General features: G+C 42.8%; 1 protein-coding gene across 4 annotated transcripts in view; it reads right to left on the bottom strand.

The window, feature by feature from the left end:
- APC2 (APC regulator of WNT signaling pathway 2) overlaps nucleotides 1-18007 on the bottom strand; it is a 68857-nt gene that overhangs the window by 40276 nt on the left and 10574 nt on the right. Inside the window, exon 1 of one of the 4 annotated variants that reach the window (XM_031948059.1) lies at nucleotides 9036-9223. The exons of 1 other annotated variant lie outside the window; for it this stretch is intronic. In XM_031948059.1, the coding sequence (XP_031803919.1) occupies nucleotides 9036-9089 (54 nt within the window). In that variant the 5' untranslated portion in view covers nucleotides 9090-9223. Of the gene's footprint in view, nucleotides 1-563; nucleotides 860-8671; nucleotides 8780-9035; nucleotides 9224-18007 lie in introns of those variants that run through there. 2 more of the 4 variants (XM_031948062.1, XM_031948061.1) reach the window with 2 other exon arrangements.

Raw genomic sequence — 18007 nt, 5'->3', positions numbered from 1 at the left:
GTCTTCAAACACAAAATCTGAACTCAGCAGGTGACAGGAAGACAGGCTGGAGGTGCACTGGGCCAGGGGGAATCCAAGAAAGTTCTGGGGATGTCCTGTAAGAAAGGTGTGTGTGTGTGTGTGTGTGTGTGTGTGTGTGTGTGTGTGTGTGATAAGTCTTTGCATTTTGGTTCTGTGAAAGCACAAATTCTCATCTCCTGGTGCCTCAGTTTCTCTATCAGCATAATGGATAAAAAAGGACTTTGGACCCATTTAGGTTCTGAAAGCAAGTATTGGAGAGATAGAGATGAAATGTGTGTGTGTGTAAGTGTGTGTCCATTTCCATCCAAGTGTACAGAGTTGCTGTGTGTTTCCTACCAGGTATGTACGAGTTCCATCTGTGTGCAGGTGTGCATAAGCTGTGTGTATATATCCATGCAGACATGCACGGATTGTGTGTGTGACAAAGGCATGACAGACACAGTGACAAAGGCAGGGACAGTGACAAAGGCAGAAACAGAGACAGACAGAGACAGAGACAGAGACAGTAGCAAGAGACAGATAAATGAAGGGTCTCCGCTTACTTCACTCGCCGGGTCGCCTGTAGCTGCCTCAGTCTCCCTGAGCTCATCCCCAGGATGGTGAAGAAGGGGCAGAGCCAGGCCCAGGGCCGGCTGTCAATGAATAGCCCCAAATCCCACTTCCTGGGCCCCAAGCTCCAAGCCCTGAAGCCAAGCAACAGAACTCAGAGCTGAATGGTGTGTTCCCCGGGGCCAGCAGCTCTGTTGTAGGCTCAGCCCGGAAACAAAGCCCTGCTCAGGGCCTGGGCTTGGGGCCGATCAGTCTGTCAGCCACATCCCCAGCACTGGATGAGATCTCAGCAGAGGAGGGAGGAGGGATGCGGGGATGCTGGTTGCCGGCAGCCAATGGCAGACCCGAGAAGACTGTCTGGCACCATGGCAACAGCCAATAGCAGCTCTGGGGAGGGGGGACCCATTCCACCATTCCCACCATCATCAAAAGCCACTGCTGCCTCTGTTCTGGGTACTATGGCCCTGCTTCTGTGAGTCTGATGGTGGTACTAGCCCTGAGACCTGCATGGGGACCGAGGAGAGGAGGGACAGCAACAATGGTGAAGTATTAATTTGCAGATAAAAAATCCCCTTGTAGGAGTGTTGGTGCTGGGACCATGACACACTCCTTTAGCAAAATGGATTCGCAGAATGACAGTCTTAGAGTAAGAGATCCACAGAATCAAAATAAAAACCTCTGCCTTCTAAGCTGAGAATCTTAAGAGGCATAAGATCATAAAATCATAGATTTGAAAACCATATTCTTAAAATCATATTTTTAGAATCATAGAATATATTTTAAAATTCACAGAACCTTAGAATCATCAAATTTTAGATTTTTAGAATGAAACATTCACAGAAGGATAGAATTATAAGAGGTTAGAGTGATAAAATGTTAGACTCACAGAATCTTACAAAAAACTTAGAATTTTAAGATTTTATGAGTAAGAAGGGACCTAACCTTCCATCTACTGAAAGTTTTCTAAGGCTGGATAGGGAAGTCAAAAAATTTAGAATTATACCCACGTTATCTGAATCTAGGTTCTAAGTGAATATGTTGGATTATGATCGAATTTGTAAAAGACAGCAAGAGAAAATAATCTGGTGGTTTTCCATAGATTGGGGAAACTGGAGTTCCCTATTTTCAAAGAACCTTCCTCACCTGATCCCCATTACACCAGGGATCCTTCTGCTTTGAACCCCAGGGAAGCTTCAGAAGTGGAATCAGCAAGATTCTTAAGGTAGATAGGCTGGGGAGTCCCAAGAGCAGGGACTGAGACCTTCTAGTTTCTGTACTCCAATAATCAGCCTCAATCCTAAAATCTTTGAGCCCTCTCCTTTTACAGATGAGTCTCAGAGTCGGGGCAGAGATGGGACTTGAATCCAGGTCTCTTGATTCTCAAGTCTGGGTCCTTTTCTCTTAAAATGAACAAATGTGTCCCCTACTCTCCTTAGCTGAGCAGAATTTGGGGTATTTGGAAAGTGGTGTTATATGTAATTGTACAAAAGAAGAATATTCCCAAATTCTCTCTCAAGGTCTTGTTGCTCTGTCTGCCTCCCAAATTCTCCCCTGCCCTTTGTCTCTATTTGCCCCTCTAGATCATCAGGTAACAGCTCTGCCTTCTTTCAGACAAACCAGAATATCCCTCAGTTTCTTGAATATCTCTCTAAGCATGTGCAGACATAGGCACAAAACAGTACATATACATATGCAATGCATATGTCTATACATGCACACAGAACAGAAACACAAATACACATCAGAGTGAATTCAAAGGACACAAGACAAATTTCTATATTGGCCAGAACATGTCTTGGGTCTAAGTACTTTTCTGATCAATGACACCCACACATGGAGCAGCCCCATCAACTCAGCATAAAAGGTCAGCCATGGAAAATGGAGCTTAAGGATTGATCTCCAAAACCAGAGTCAAAGATTGAAGTCAAATGTAAATTTCAAAGATTGACCTTAAAAAGTCAATTTCAAAGATTAGAAATCATAGAGCCTAAAGATCAGAATCCTAAGATTTCATTGAAGCTAGAAGGGACTTGAGATATTATCAAATTCATTCTCCTTTTATTTTATATATAGGGAAACTCGAAGCCCCAGAGAGGGAGAAGGGACATATCAAAGGTCCCTTTGTGACACTATCACAAGACAGTGTCAGAATTGGAACACACTTCAGTCTCCTGACTTCAAGTTTCAGGTTAATTCCAACACACCACAGTACTTCTCCTCGAGGACAGACCTCAAAGATCCTAGTTCTTGTTGACTCCTCCTGAAGTCTTTGTCTCTCACTGAATTGAAAAGCCTTTAAAATCCATCCCCTTCCTGGGAGCTCAGTCTCAACCCCCAACCCACTCTGATGAGCAAAGTGATGGGTTGATGGGAATAAACATTTTCTGACAGATGCCACCTCCCAGCACATCCATCATGTCTGAGGCTCAGATATGAGCCACCTGGGGCTGGTTGAGGGATTAATGAATCTGAAACCAGTCACCCTCTCACTTCACTTGGGAGGGATGACACATTGACCAGGCCCTCCCAAAGGGACCCTTGATGCCTCAGTTATTTCCTCCCTGCTGTTCCTTTTCCCAGATTTCCCCATGGGCAGAATGGGCAGCCTAAAGAAGTACTGGACTGGGACTTATCTCCAGCTCTGTCATCAATTCACAGTATGATTTTGGAGAAGTCATATCTTCTTTCTTAGCCTCAATTTCCCTGTCTGTAAACTAAGGAGAAAGGACCAAATTGTCCCTAAGATCCGACCAAATCATGAAATTCCATCTTCTGAAATCCCTCCCAGCTTTCAGTCCCTCTTATTTATTCATTTATTTAACAAGCTCTGATTCCTTATGTTCTAAGACCTACAGTCCTTTCTAGTTACAAGATTTTTCTAATATAATGCTGACCATTATTTCTATAGCAATATACAATTTACTAAATGTTTTCCCCATAACAATCTTTTGAAATGTATAGGATAAGTATTATTGTTCCCATTTTGTACATAAGGAAACAAGCCCAGAGAAGGGCTATGATCCTAGAGTGGGTGGAAAAATAAGATTTTTTATTTTTGAGAAATAGGAATTAAACCCAGATTTTCTGATTCCAAGTTTGTTCTTCTCTATGTTCTTTCCATATGATGTTGTTCATCTTGAGAATTTTTCCAGCATTGAATTTCCCTGCTTTATATCCTAAGGATTCTTTCATTTCTGGCATTTTATGTTCTAAGATTACCTTCACTTGTGATAATTTATAATCTACATTCTAAGGGTCATTTCTAACTCTGATAGTCTACGTTCTATTTTCTGACAGATTCTCCACAGATCTGACATTCTCTGTCCAAAGGTCTTGTCCCTGACATTCTATAATCTATTAGCCTCTACTTTCAGGATTCCAGCTGAATGGGAAGAGATCAGCACCGTGGACAGAGCCTCGGAGGTTCCCCAGCCCTGACTAAGAAGTCCATTTTTGTCTGAAAGAAATGTATACTGGAAAAGAGAGGTGAGGATAGTGGCCATTTCTGTTTCTCTAAAGCTGCACTCCTGGACTTTTGTCCTTGAAAGATCATCTAGTCTAGTACTCTGCCTTAGTGGCAAGAACGTTCTTAAGGCATTCCAGAAATGGGGAATCAGACTTGCCTTTCCTTCAAGCAGTAGGGATGGGTGAGGTTGGAGTGAAGTTGTGCCTTTGCATTATTGCCTTTATTGAATATTCCTGGCTCAAGTGACCTCTTCTAGAAAGCCGTCCTTAACTACCCCAGCACCATCTGGGTAATCTTTAAAATAAGGTGTGTCTCATCATACTTATGGGAAAGCAGGCGAAATGTAGCAGAACCAGAAATTGATTTGTAGCCAAAAGATTCAAGCTTCCAATTGATTTCTGTTACATGTGTGATCTTGTACCAGTCACTTTATTATTCTGTGCCTCAGTTTCCTCTTCTGAAAAATTGAGATAGCAATTTTTTTTAATGTGAGGATCATTTTAAAACAAAAGTCCACTTGAAGAAAATGGGTGTAAAGGGGCTTGGCAAACCATCAAACACTATAGAAATATGAGAATAAATTGTGGTAGGTGAATATGATGGAATATGATGAAATGTTATTGTTCTGTGGAAAAAGAGGAGCAGGATAAGCTCAGAAAAAACCTAGAAAGTCCTCCATGAACTCAAACAAAGTGAAACATCCTGTATATAAAGTAAAAGCAAAGTTCTAGGATGATCTGCTGTAAATGACTTTGCTTTTCTCAGCTGTACAATGATCCATGACTACTCTGAAAGACTTATGATGAAAAAGCCTATCCATACCCAGAGAAGAAACTGATTGTATCTGAATATAGATAGAAGGATAGTCTCTTGTTTCTCTGTCTCTGTCTCTTTCTTTGTCTCTCTTTTTACTTTATTTTTCTTGAGGATTTTTTTTTAGGATGGGAGATCTATGTTTTCTTTCACAATATGACTTTTATGGAAATGTTTTACATAACTTCACATGTGGTTTCTTAATGGGGGCTGGGGCTGGGGATTAGGGAAAGAATCTGAAACTCAAAAGTTTTAAAAACAAATGTAAAAAAAGTTTAACTATAACTGGGAGAAATAATTAACTAATTAATTAAAAAAGAAATGTTAGTTTTTTTCAATTCTGATGGATTTGTGATCTCATATCATGTGGTTCTCCCTTCAATAACGCAAATAACAGCCCACCCACGCCTTCTCATCTGATTCAATGTCAGTTATATCTTGTTTATTTGTCTCCTAGCTGTATTATACAAGCAGGGGCTTTTCTCTGTAGTCAGTCTATGAGTCTTTTTCAGAGGGAGATTGAGAGCTGGAAGGATCCTCAGAGGTCCTTGAGTCCAACTGAGGCCTAGAGAAGTATGTCCAAAGCTATGCAGGAAGTAAATGATACAGGTGGGATTCCTGACTCCAAAACCCATGCTCTTTCCTCTTTATTGCAAGTACAATAAGTTGTTTACTGAGAAACAATTCAATTCAAGAAACATTAAATAAGTTCAGCTAAGTGGCAGAATGGATAGTGTGCTGGGCCTGGAATTAGAAAGACCTGAATTCAAATTCTACCTGTCACTTACTACCTATGTGACCCAGAGAAAATCGGTTAACTTCTCTAGGTTCTAGTCTCCTCATTTGTAAGAGGTTAGAATAAGGGCGCTTAGTTGTGTTACCTGGTCCAGTCACTTAACCTCTACCTCAGTTTCCTCAGCTGTAAAAATGGAGGAAATAACAGCACTTACCTTTCATGTTCTTGTGAGGATCAAATGGAATAATATTTGTTAAACACTTAGCACAGTGTCTGGTATATAGTATATAGTAGGCACTAGATAAATGCTCCTTTTTCTTCCCTTTCCCTTCTGCTTTCTTTCTCCCATGTGCCAGGTATTGTGAGAGGTGCTGGTGGTACAATGACTATATGTATGTGTATGTATACACACAGTATATACATACATTTTATATATTCATACATATACACATATACACTCCAACCCTACTTGAATAATTTACATGCTCCATGCTCTTGGGGGGAACATTGACCAAGTATACACATCCAGAGCAAATGACTAAGCCCAGGGCCAAACACAATTGGTGGCAGGGAGAGGATGAGACGCCACCAAATAAATGATGTCTTCCAAATAGACTGACTGAGTGGGAAAATGTCTGACTTGTAATTAAAATTTTGAATTCAAATCCTAGCTACACCATTTACTACCTGTGTTATGTAGGACAATAACTTAAATCTCTTTAGGCCTCAGTTTCTCTATTTGTAAAATTGAGGAGCTGGACTCAATAACCTTTAAGGTTCCTTTTGGTTAAAATTGTATGAATCCAAGATTTGAGTTCAAATCAGTTTTTAAAATGTTTATTAGATACCTACTATGTTCAAGGCACTGTGCTGGGGTGGAGACACTTTTGCCCTCAAGAAGCAAACATTCTATTTTCATCTGCTCTCTGAAGATAGAGGAGAAAGTCCTGGAGTTTCAGGAGACCAAGGTGTTTGGGTCTTATTCAAGGAATCTAATCCATCTCCTGCCTCTAAGCCCAATTTGGCTTGAAGTCATAGACTGAGGAGATCTGAGAGCTGCCCTCTAACAATAAAGCTGAAGAGGAAATTCTTCCTGGGTTTTCATTGTGACTGGTTGGCTATAAGACCACTGGAGACTGTGGTTCTTCTGCCCAAATTTTTAGGGGGAAAATGCACTTGCTTGGAAAGAGAACATAGAACATTAGTGTTGGGAAGGCCCTTAGAATAGTGTCAGAGCTGAGAGAACCTTTAGAACCCAGGAGGTCAGAGCTGGGAGGGCCCTTAGAACACAGAATGACTGAGTTAGGAGGGTCCTCAAAATACAGGAGGTCCAAGCTGGGGAATATCTTAAAGGTAGATTATCTATTCTGATTCTGTTACTATCCAGAGAAGAAAATTTAGGTCCCTGCCCATCACAACTTAACAGAGACTCTAAGCCACCAAGTTATCATAAAGGCCACAAGGTAATCCTTGAGGAAAGCCCAGACTTGGTCCAGGTCAAACAACCTGGACTCAGTTCCTTGCTCTGCTGATTACTATCCTTGTGTATCCAAGTTATAGAACTGCATCTTTCTCCTCTATAAAATGGGCTTGATAAACAGTTGCAGTGTTCCTCTCAGAAAAATGGTGATAATCCAAAGAGATAATCTATTAAAAACACTTTGTAATCCTGAAGCTGCATGGAAGCCAGCAGAGGCAAAAATGAAATACTGGGAGGGTTCAGAGGAGGGAGAGATATGCATCCATTCTTGAAATGAGAATCAAGATACCCAGATACTAGTCTCTCTCTGCTTCCTCACTGTGTGATTTAGGAGAAGGCTATTTGCCTCTCTGGGGTTCAGTTTCCCCATCTATAGAATAAGATGTTTGGATTAGATGGTCTCTCAGTATTTCCCTCAACTCACACACCACCCTGTCTCACCCTCTGGAGAGAAATAAGAATATTAAAAATGTCTTTTTCTGTCCTAGTTTAAGATGTTATCACTCATTGTCCTCCCTTTAAACCCGCTCTCCCTCTAAGGGAAGGAACTGATGGGGAAGAGAAGGCATAGAGGTCCTGGGCTATCCCCCTCCCCTGGGACTCAGAATTTCCTCCTATTAACCCAGTCTACAGCTACTCCCCTTCCCCAGGAGCCAACACACCAGAGACCAAAGCATGACTAGCAGGCTACTCCCAGAGACTCCTCCTGGGCTTTCTTCCACACTGGGCTATATGACTGAGGGACTGCCCTGGCCTGTGCATGCTGGAGGTACTGAGGGCAGCCAGGATTCAGGAAGAAGTATAAGTGGTGTGAGGGGCTGGGGGAAGAAGCCCGATTACCAAGCGAGATTCAGTAATATAGGAGGCTGTTTTGGAGATAGTGATGCTTTAGAGTCTGGTCTGGTCCTGGGGAAGGAGACACTTTGGAAAGGGAGGGGAGATGTTTCCACCCTCGGCATGCCCCCATAAACCCCTAGCACATCTTCCCACAAGGCAAGAGCCTTGGACTTAGAATCCAAAGACATAGGAAGCAGTTCCCTGGCAACGGTCACCATGGGGACAGGGGCTCCCTTGCCAATTGGCTGGGGAGGTGCCAGGGCCAGGGATGGGGGAGCGGGGAGGGGTGGGTTAGAGGAGGAATGGAGAGCCAGGCCTCCCGGGGACAGACTCTCCCACGGCTGGTGCCAGGCTCCGGTTCCAGCCTCTGGTGCCAGCCTCTGGCCTGGGGGGCCCAGATGTCCATTCCAGCTCCGCCCTAGCACCAAGGCCTGATGAAGCCTCACCTCTGCCGCAGCCTTGTTTTCCTCCCCACCCCCAAAACTTCCCAAGGTAGTGGGGGCTAACAGCATCAGAAAAGGCCAGATAAATCATTGCGGAAAGACTACACTGAGCTCCAGCCTCCAGTCTAGGCCCCAAAGATGGCCCCTTCTTTCTCCCTAAAGCCTTCCCATTACATTGCTCCCCTTAAAATCCTCCCCCAAGCCCAATACCCGGAAACCCTTCCCTATTGTCCCCAGAGCTCCTCAAATTATGCCCCCCACATTCCGGCCGAACCCCGACCAGTCTCCCTTCCAACGAGCCCCGAAGCCAGCCCTTCCTTCCTCACCGGGTCTCCCGGCCAGGGGCTCCGCCCTCTCTCCGTGGGTACTCTCACCGCAGCGCCCCCCTCCAGGAGGGTTCTCCCCCCGGTCTGCGCTCCCCGTCAGGTCTGAAGGACACCCTCCGAGGCACCCCCGTCCCCCCGCCCCACCCCGCTCCGTCCCCGCCTCCTCCCCCATCCCCTTGGTCCTTCATCTCCATCCCCTCCCCCTCCCCCTCCCCGGGCATCAAACCTCTCCCTTCCTTGCATCCCTTCCCCTCCCTTGGGCTCAGGCCTCGCCCTCCCCCCCAGAGCTCGCCCGTGCCCCCGGCGGGGCGCGCTCCCCCACGGTGAGCCCCCTGCGCCCAGCCCCAGCCTCGGCAGCTCCTACCTCGTCCCCGAAGAAGGTGGAATGGAGGAAGGACAGAAACCACAGCAGCCCCATGGAGACCGCATCCTCCGGCGCCCGCCGTGCCGCCCGCCCGCCCGGCTGCCCAGGCGCTCCGCCTCCCCCGCCGCCCGCCGCAGCCTCCTCCAGTGCAGCCGTGCCTACGCAGGGGCGCCAGAGGGCAGGAGAGGGAGGGAGCCGCCGAGCCCAGGGTGGGCAGGGCAGGGGCGCCCCCGGGCATCAGCCTGAGCCCCTCCCCCGGCGCCCCCTTCCCCCAGGCATTGCGCCCCTGTGTGCCTGTCCGCCTGCCAGCCTGCCTCACCTGCCCCCTCCTCCTCTTCCCGTCCCTCTCCTCTACCCGTTTGTCCCCCTCAGGGTCCTGCCCTGCCCCTGTCTGTCCTACTTTCCGTTTGTCTGTTTCTTCCTATCCCTCCCTCGCCATCTGTACGCTTCTCTGTGCTGCCCTGCAGTCCGTCTGTCCTTTCTGATTGCCCCCTCCCCATATCCCTCCCCCATTCATCTCCCTGGCCCACCCAGCAGCCTTGTCCATCCATCCATCTGTTCCCCCTCCCCCATTCAGTCTGTCCCCTCTTTTCTCCCTCTATCCATGTCTTCACCAGAGCAGGACAGAGCAAACAGTAGTCACTCAATCTGGGCTCATGGACTGAGAGGTCATAAGCCAAGAGGGAGAAGGGCCAGACATTCATACCACAATGACAAGGACCCAAAAGCATCTTGCTATTGGGGTTTGGCTGTAATCTGCTCTGTCCACTTGTATTCTCCCTTTCCTCTGAGTTTGGGGAAACTGAGACATTCCAAAGGAGGAAATAAGGCCAGACTCTGAGGAATTAAATAGCAAGAAACTCAAAGAAACTCTTCCCCACCTAACCCCTGGATGGAGGCTCAGGTTTTGCTCTGAATGGGAAGGCAGGGGATGGAGAGACAGATAAATTCCTTAAAAAAAAAGGCTCCGAGCCCACTGCACTCTCCAGTCTGGACAATCCCAGAATCTCGGATTTCAAAGGTCATCTTGTCCAACTTTTCCTGAAGGAAAAATCTCTGCTACAATCACCCAGTAGTGGTCATCCAACCTGCACTTGAATACCTCCAGGAAAAGGGGTTCACTACCTTCCAAGAGCATTTGTTCCACTGTGGGATGGCATTTTTGTTAAAGAGTTCTTAATGTTGATTGTCCATGGCTAGGCCGAGCTAATATAATAAAAATGACAATTCTGCCTAAATTGGTCTATTTGTTCAGTGCCGTACCAATCAAACTGCCATTTTATAGAACTAGAAAAAATAATAACAAAGTTCATCTGGAAGTTCTTAATATTGAGTCCTCCTTGTCCTCCTCTCCGGGGCCAAACAGAACGTCTGTCATCTCCCTCACAAATACCGGAATACAGGTATCACATCACCTCCCCAATCCCTCAGCCTCCCACTCACTCATTCGCTCAAGCCCTAAGCATTTATTAAACCGCTACAATATGCTAGGCAGTGTTGAGTGTTAGTGATACAGAGGCATAAATGAAACAGTCCCTGGCTTCAAGGAGTTTCTATTCTCTCAGGAGATAACATGCACATATAATTATATACAAAATAATCTTTTGTATTGTATACATAATATCAGTTTACATTATACAGGGCTTTAAAGTTTGTAAATACATACGAGGAGGGAGGAGATATTATCAGATGGAGGGATGCATGTGGAAGATGGTCCTTTGGAGGAAACTAGGAAATCTAAGTAGGGCAGCTAAGGGGTGCAGTAGATTGAGTGAAGTTAATAAGAGTTTGGTCAACAGTGGATAGATTGAAGGGCCTCATCTTCCTGGGTCCAAATCTGGGCTTAGGTACATACCAGTTGCAAGACTCTGGGAAAGCAATTTATGTTTGTCTCAGTTTCCTCATCTTTAAAATGAATTTCAGAAGGAAATGGCAAACCAACCCAGTATCTCTGCTAAGCAAAGTCCAAATTTGCAAAGAATCGGACATGACTCAAAATCATTGAACAACAGCATCAAACGGATTCTACAGAGGCAGGAGTGAGGAAGAAGTGCATTCCAGGCACAGCCAGTGCAAAAGTGTGGAGATGGGAGATGGAGGATTGGGTGTGAGGAACATAAAAAAGCCCAGTTTTGCTGGACTACACAGAATGTGTGAATGTACAGTAAACTGAAGAAGGTTGGTTGGAGTCAACTTGTGAAAGTCTTCAAATCCCAGAGAAGCTTTGTCTTTGATGCTAGAAGAAATAAGGAGTCCCTGGAGTTTATTGAACAGAGGAGCGATATCATCAGACTGTATTTAGGAGAATCATTTTGGCAGCAGCTCTGTGGAAGATGGATTGGAGAGAAGAGAGACTTAAGATAGGGAAGACAATTAAGAGGCAGAGATGATGGGGGCTTGAACTAGGGTGGCTTTGGGAGAGGAGTAAAAGGATGAATATGAAAGTTGCAGGAGGAGAATCAACAAAGCTTAACATCTGATTGGATGAGGGGTGGGAATGGAAGGACAATGAAGAAAGGAACATGGTTTCAAATTTGTAAACAAGAGCCACAAGAAGGACAATAGTCATTCTTGTTTGTCTTTTGTTCTTGAAGATGACCATGACATCAAGGAGGGGATGTCATCACCTACAAGTGAAATAGACTGAAGTAAGGGAGGGCTGTGCAAGGTCACCTGTCTATAGAGCAGGATGACTGGAGATGGGTTTGAATGCAGTGGGAGACCTTCCACTTCTGAAACTAAAGGGTCCCAGTATGACTGAGGTAATGTCCAATATATGATTAAAGACAGGTAAGAAATGAGGCAAAGAATAGCCTTTTTTTTTTTACCTAGTCAAAAATGCATAGTGTCCTGGATGGGCACATGGAAGTGGCTGAGGGGGAAAAATAGATAATGAGATTCTATTTTAGACTGGTTGAGTTTGTGATATTCATAGAATACCCAGGTTGAAATGCTCAATAATTAATTGGTGATATAGGACTAGTGCTCAGAAAAAAGACTAGGACTGGATATGTGGATCTAGGAGTCATCTGTTTTTCAATGATAATTGGACCCATAGGACCTGATGAGATCACCAAGATGGAATCAATTGCAGGGAGATGATCATTAAATCCATGGGAGCTGAGGAGTGAGGGTATAGAAATAGAAGAGAAAAGGACTCAAACCAAACCTTAGAGTACAACTATATTAGAAGGGCTAAAGATCCAGCAAAGGATACCGAGGAGGAATGTTCATACAGGTCAAGGAAGAACCATAAGAGAGCAGCGTCACAAAAACCCAGTAAGGAGAATATCTAGAAAGAGAAGGTGGCGAATAGTGTGTCAAAAGCTGCAAAGAGAAAGATGAGGACCATGAGAAATCCATCAGATTTGTCAATGAAGAGTTTATTGGTAACTTTGGATAATGAGCAACTTCATTATGAGTAATAAGGTTGAAAGTCAGATTGTAACATATTGGGGAAAAGGAGAAAAAGGAAGTGAAGGCAACAGGGATAGATAACTTTTTCTGCGAGTTTGGCTAGGAAAGGGATAACAGATATAGGATGATAGCTTGAGAAAATAGTAGTTCACTGAGTTTTTTTTTAAGATAAAAAAAGTTGGACATAACTCCCCCAACTCAAGGGTTAGGTCCCCAGAACAATGACTATCTTCAGGGTTTATCTTTTTGTTGGCTACTCCTCGTAGTAGAGCTCATTAACCTCCACTAGTGGGATGTCCTGTGAATGATCAACTAGTAAACTTATTTAGCTTTTAGCAAAAGCGTTCACTAAGATGGTTTAGTAAAAACAGTCTTGGTGAAACATCCTCCCTCCTCCAAAGCTGTGGGGACATCCTCTTGCCAAATTATACACAGTGTCCATGGGAAGATAGAAAATATAATGTATTTTATCTAGTAGCGTTAGAAAGGGTCCTTAGAATATAGATCACAAAGTGTCACAAATGGGAATAACCTTAAAATATAGAATGTCAAAGAGGGAAGAGTCCTTAGGATATAAAACAGAGACAGTCAATGCCAGAAGAGCACCTAGAATATGCAATGTCATATGAAATTTGGAGTCAGAAAGCTGGGCTTAAAGGTGAATCTATTATGTTCAATCCACATTCAGTCTCCATGATTTTTTCTCTGGCTGTGATTGGCATTTTCCATCCCAAATCTATTGGAGTTGCTTTGAATTATCTCATTACTGAAAAGAGCCAAATACATCATAGCTGATCATCATATAATCTTGCTGTTATTGTATACAAGGTTTTCCTGATCCTGCTCATTTCACTCAGCATCAGTTCATATAAGTCTCTCCAAGACTCTCTGTTTTCATCCTGCTGGTCATTTCTTACAGAACAATAATATTTCATAACATTCACATACCATAACTTATTCAGCCATTCTCCAACTGATGGGCACCTACTCAGTTTCCAGTTTCTGGCCACTACAAAGAGGGCTACCACAAACATTTTTGCACATGTGGGGTCCTTTCCCTTCTTTAAGATCTCTTTGGGATACAGACCTAGTAGAGACACTGCTGGGTCAAAGGGAATGCAGTTTGATGGCCCTTTGGGCACAGTTCCAAATTGCTCTCCAGAATAGCTGGATCATTTCATAACTCCACCAATAATGCATTAGGGTCCTAGGTTTCCCACATCATCTCCAATATTTATCATTATCTTTTCCTGTCATCTTAGGCGATCTGAGAGGTGTGAGGTGGTACCTCAGAGTTGTTTTAATTTGCATTTCTATGAATTAGTGTTATAACAGAAAAACTTAGAATTGGAAAAGGCTATTCCCCAATCAGAGCTTTATAAATATTATCTCATAGGGTTCTCCCCAAACTCTGGGAGCTAAGTACTATTATTATTATTTCCATTTTGCAGATGAGGAAATTGAGGCAGATATATTACTTGACTCTTCAGGTTCACAAAGCTAATAAGTATCTAAAGCTGGATCTGCATCCCAGCCTTCTTGACTACAGTACCAGCATTCTAACCACTATGCTACCCTATTGCCTCATGTCTACATCTGGTTTTTTTTTGGGGGGGGGAGTTGACTGAGGCAGTTGGGGTTAAGTGACTTTCCCAGGATCACACAGCTACGAAGTGTTTAGTGTCTGAGGCCAGATTTGAACTCCGGTCCTCCTGACTTCAGGGCTGATGCTCCATCCACTATACCAACTAGCTACCCCTATATCTAGCATTCTTTACTGAGAGTGAGCACCTTGAAGCTACTTCCTTTCTTCAGTGACTATCTGGAGTAGGTGTGTCTGTCTTTAATTTATGTGTCTCTCACTAAGACGTCATTGGTGGAGTTCTGAACTTATTTTACCATTCTGAAGAGCAATTTGGAACTATGCCCAAAAGAATATTAACCTTTGATCCAGCAGTACCCTAAGTCTGTACTCCAAAAAGATCACAAAAAAGGGAAAATGATCCACATGTGCAAAAATATTTACAGTAGCTCTTTTATGGTGGTAAAGAATTTGAAATTAAGAGGATGTCCATCAGTTGAGGAATGGCTGAACAAGTTGTGGTCTATGAATGTCATGAAATAACATGTGTTATAAAAGTGATGAGCAGGCTGAGTTCAGAAAAGCCTGGAAATTCTTACATGAACTAATTCTGAGTGAAAGGAGCAGAACCAAGAGAACATAGTACACAGTAACAACAAGACGATGGGATGATCAACTGTGATGGACTCAGCTCTTCTCAACACTCTGGTGATTTAAGGCAATTTCAATAGAATTTAGGATAGAAAATGCCATCCACATCCAGAGATATAATTAAGGAGACTGAATGTGGAACAGAGCATAGTATTTTTATTTTTGTTTTCCTTTCTTGTGTTCCCCCCCCCCCCGCTTAGTTTGATTTTGCTTACATCTTGGGGAGGATGGAGGGAAAAAGAAAAATTTGGAACACAAAGTCTTTCAAAAATGAATGTTGAAAACTAAATAAAATACTACTGGAAAAAGAATGATGAGCAGGCAGATTTCAGAAAAACCTGTCAAGACTTACATGAACTGATGCTAAGTGAAGAGAGCAGAACCAGGAAAACATCATACATGGTAACAGCAACTTTGTCTGACCATCAACTATGATAGACTTGGCTCTTCTCAGCAATATAATGATTCAAGATAATTCTAAAAGACTGGAGATGGAAAATGTTGGATAAACATCCAGAGAAAGAACTATGGAGTGTGAATGCAGCTCAAAGCATGCTATTTTCCCCTTTTTAAAATTTGTGTTTTTTTTTTTCTTTCTCGTGTTTTTTTTTTTTTTTTTTTTTGTTACGATTCTTCTTTCACAACATGACTAATTTGGAAATATGCTTAACATGATTGTACAGATATAGCCCATGTCAGATTACTTGCTGTCTTTGGGAGGGTGAAGGTAAGAGAGGAGGAGAGAAAAAAATCTGGAACTCAAAATCTTACAAAAATGAATGTTGAAAACTATCTCTACAGATAATTAGAAAAAATATAATACTATTAGCTGTAAAAATATAAAATGAATAGTTTGAAAATTATAATTTATGTATTTCTGCTCCCCTGAGAGTAGCTATTCATGTAGCTTTGTCTATAAATATATAGGTAATCATTTAGGATTAGATAAATATTCAATTCAATTCAATATACTCAATAAAACATTAAGAACCTACTATGTGCCAGATACCATATAAATGTTCTCTGGGGAAACAAAAAAGAGGCAAAAGACTGTGCCTGTCCTCAGGGAGTTTACAATTTAATCTAAAATCAATGAATATACAATTTAGTGAACTTAATAATAAATAAAAACATGCATAATTATTTATAATATTTTAGCCGAGGATGATCACAACTAGAGTCACCTCAAATTATCACCGCATTGACAGATGACTCCTCTTCACTTCTGAATATCCAGTCCTACACTGATTATTTCACTTAACATATCAAAGTCTCTTCTCCAGAATTATTTTCAAAATTTAAAGGTTAAAAACAATTCCCTCAAGCAAAAAGCACTCTTCTTTTCTTTCTCTCTGTATTCTCCAGCTTCTCTCCAACCAGAAAAGAAAAGATGGTCCCATTATCTTCTCTCAGGCTATCACAGATGAGAAACATCTCTAAAGTAGTAAAGAGATTTGTGCAGGGTCATTCAGAGAATTAGCATCAATGGCGAGATTTGAATTCAGGCCCTTTGCTGGGAGAGTCAGTGTTCTTTTCACTGAACTATGCTTTTTTCTTAGCTATCTCTTCACTAATATTGGACATCAATTCCCTGTTGAGGTAGTTTTCAATGCACAAGTTATTTTTTTTTTTTTTGGCCATGAAAGGAAAAACAAAATAATAATTAAGCAGCTTTATCCTCTCTCTCATCACTAAGTGGTCTTCCTATCACTTTGATGATTCTTTTCTTAGAACTGGTGATTTCATTGTTATGGAGAACTTTCAGGTGAAGAAACTCCCTCTACCCATGTAAGTCAACATTTTCTATATAACTTATGATCTTAGAGAATTATCTAAAACATTGAGAGGCCAGGGTCACATATGAAATACTTGTCAGTTGATTTGTTATATATTGCAGTCAGCTCACAGACACCATACACATTTCTCAAACATAACCAAACTATTGATATTTTTAAAAAGGTGGGCTTTCCATAGGTATATGTTTTATCAATGTTTGAATTCAACTTTTAAATTGAATCTATATTAACACTTTATCACTTTCTTAAGCCTAGATAATCAACAAATCAAACCTTAATTTCTGTTGTTTGCTGGTTTCTGGGTATAAAAATTGAACATTTAGTTCATGAGTGCCGGTGTGGGTCTGCTCCAACATCTCACTGCCCTTCCATCCACTGGGAAGTGGCTAACCCAGTCGGTGTATGTGAATATAATGGAATATTGTTGGAACATTGAGAAACAATGAATGTGAAAAATTCAGAGAAATATGGGAAGACATATAAATGTGGAACTTAGAAAACAATGATAATGACTTATCCCTTTAACACACACACACACACACACACACACACACACACACACACTTTTCAGGGACATTTAACCCTCTCCACTCTGAAACTGCCAGTGGGTCCTGTGCTATCTTGAGTGGGGAGAGAGTAGCAGGGCCCATTCAATCTAGCCACAGCCACATCTCACATTACCCCCTAGCTACTTTCTGGCCAACTGCCCTGGCTACTGCTGCGTGCTCCAGATCTTTGGATTTTGATACTGCATTCTTCTGGGGAATTTAACTCTCTCAGTCCCAGAACTCATGCCCCAACTCCCCCCCCACAACTGTACCCACAATCAGTGAATATGTCAAATGTCCCATGACATATTTCACATTTCACTAGGTCATGAAGTGTCCCCCCGTGTGGATTTGTGTCAGTTTTTTCTGGCTTTCCAGCACTAGCACTGTGCCTGGCACACTGGGTGTATATACATACACCCAGTTCTACTTGTTTCACTTTCCAATCTTTCCAAGCTTTTCTAAAATCAGCTTGTTCATCATTTTTTTTAGAACAATAATATTCCATTACTTTCATATACCACAACTTGTTTAGTCATTCCCCAATTGATGTCTCCCCATCCTTCTTCTAGGAGACTTTCTTTCTTGCCAGTGGGGAAAGCAGGAAGTGGGGGCTAGAGGCCATTTTGCTCTCCCTAAAGAGAGCAAAGGGAGTACAAGGCTAGAAAAGCTCTCATCTGGTCCCTTTAATTTCGTTAGTCTGATTTTTTAGTTCAGTCAAACTTCTGATTACTGCTTCATTGTTGGGGACCCCAAACTTTGCATCCAAGTCCTGTCCTACAAATACATGGGAGCACATGTAGTGCTTAGCTAAGCAAGTCAAAAACAAAACAGAAATCAGAGAAGGGATCCATAGGAGAATTTATACCAGACAACACAGAGAAGGAGCTCTCCTGCTGGGAGTGAGAAAACTCAGCCCAGGCAAGAGAGAGTCTTGGATCTCATCCAAAGGGAAACTCCTGGAAGTCTCCAATATAG

Source organism: Sarcophilus harrisii, chromosome 1 (assembly GCF_902635505.1).
Source record: "Sarcophilus harrisii chromosome 1, mSarHar1.11, whole genome shotgun sequence".
NCBI classification, from domain to species: Eukaryota; Metazoa; Chordata; class Mammalia; order Dasyuromorphia; family Dasyuridae; genus Sarcophilus; species Sarcophilus harrisii.
Note: the sequence above shows the minus strand (reverse complement) of the source record. Positions and strands in the feature narration are given on the sequence as shown.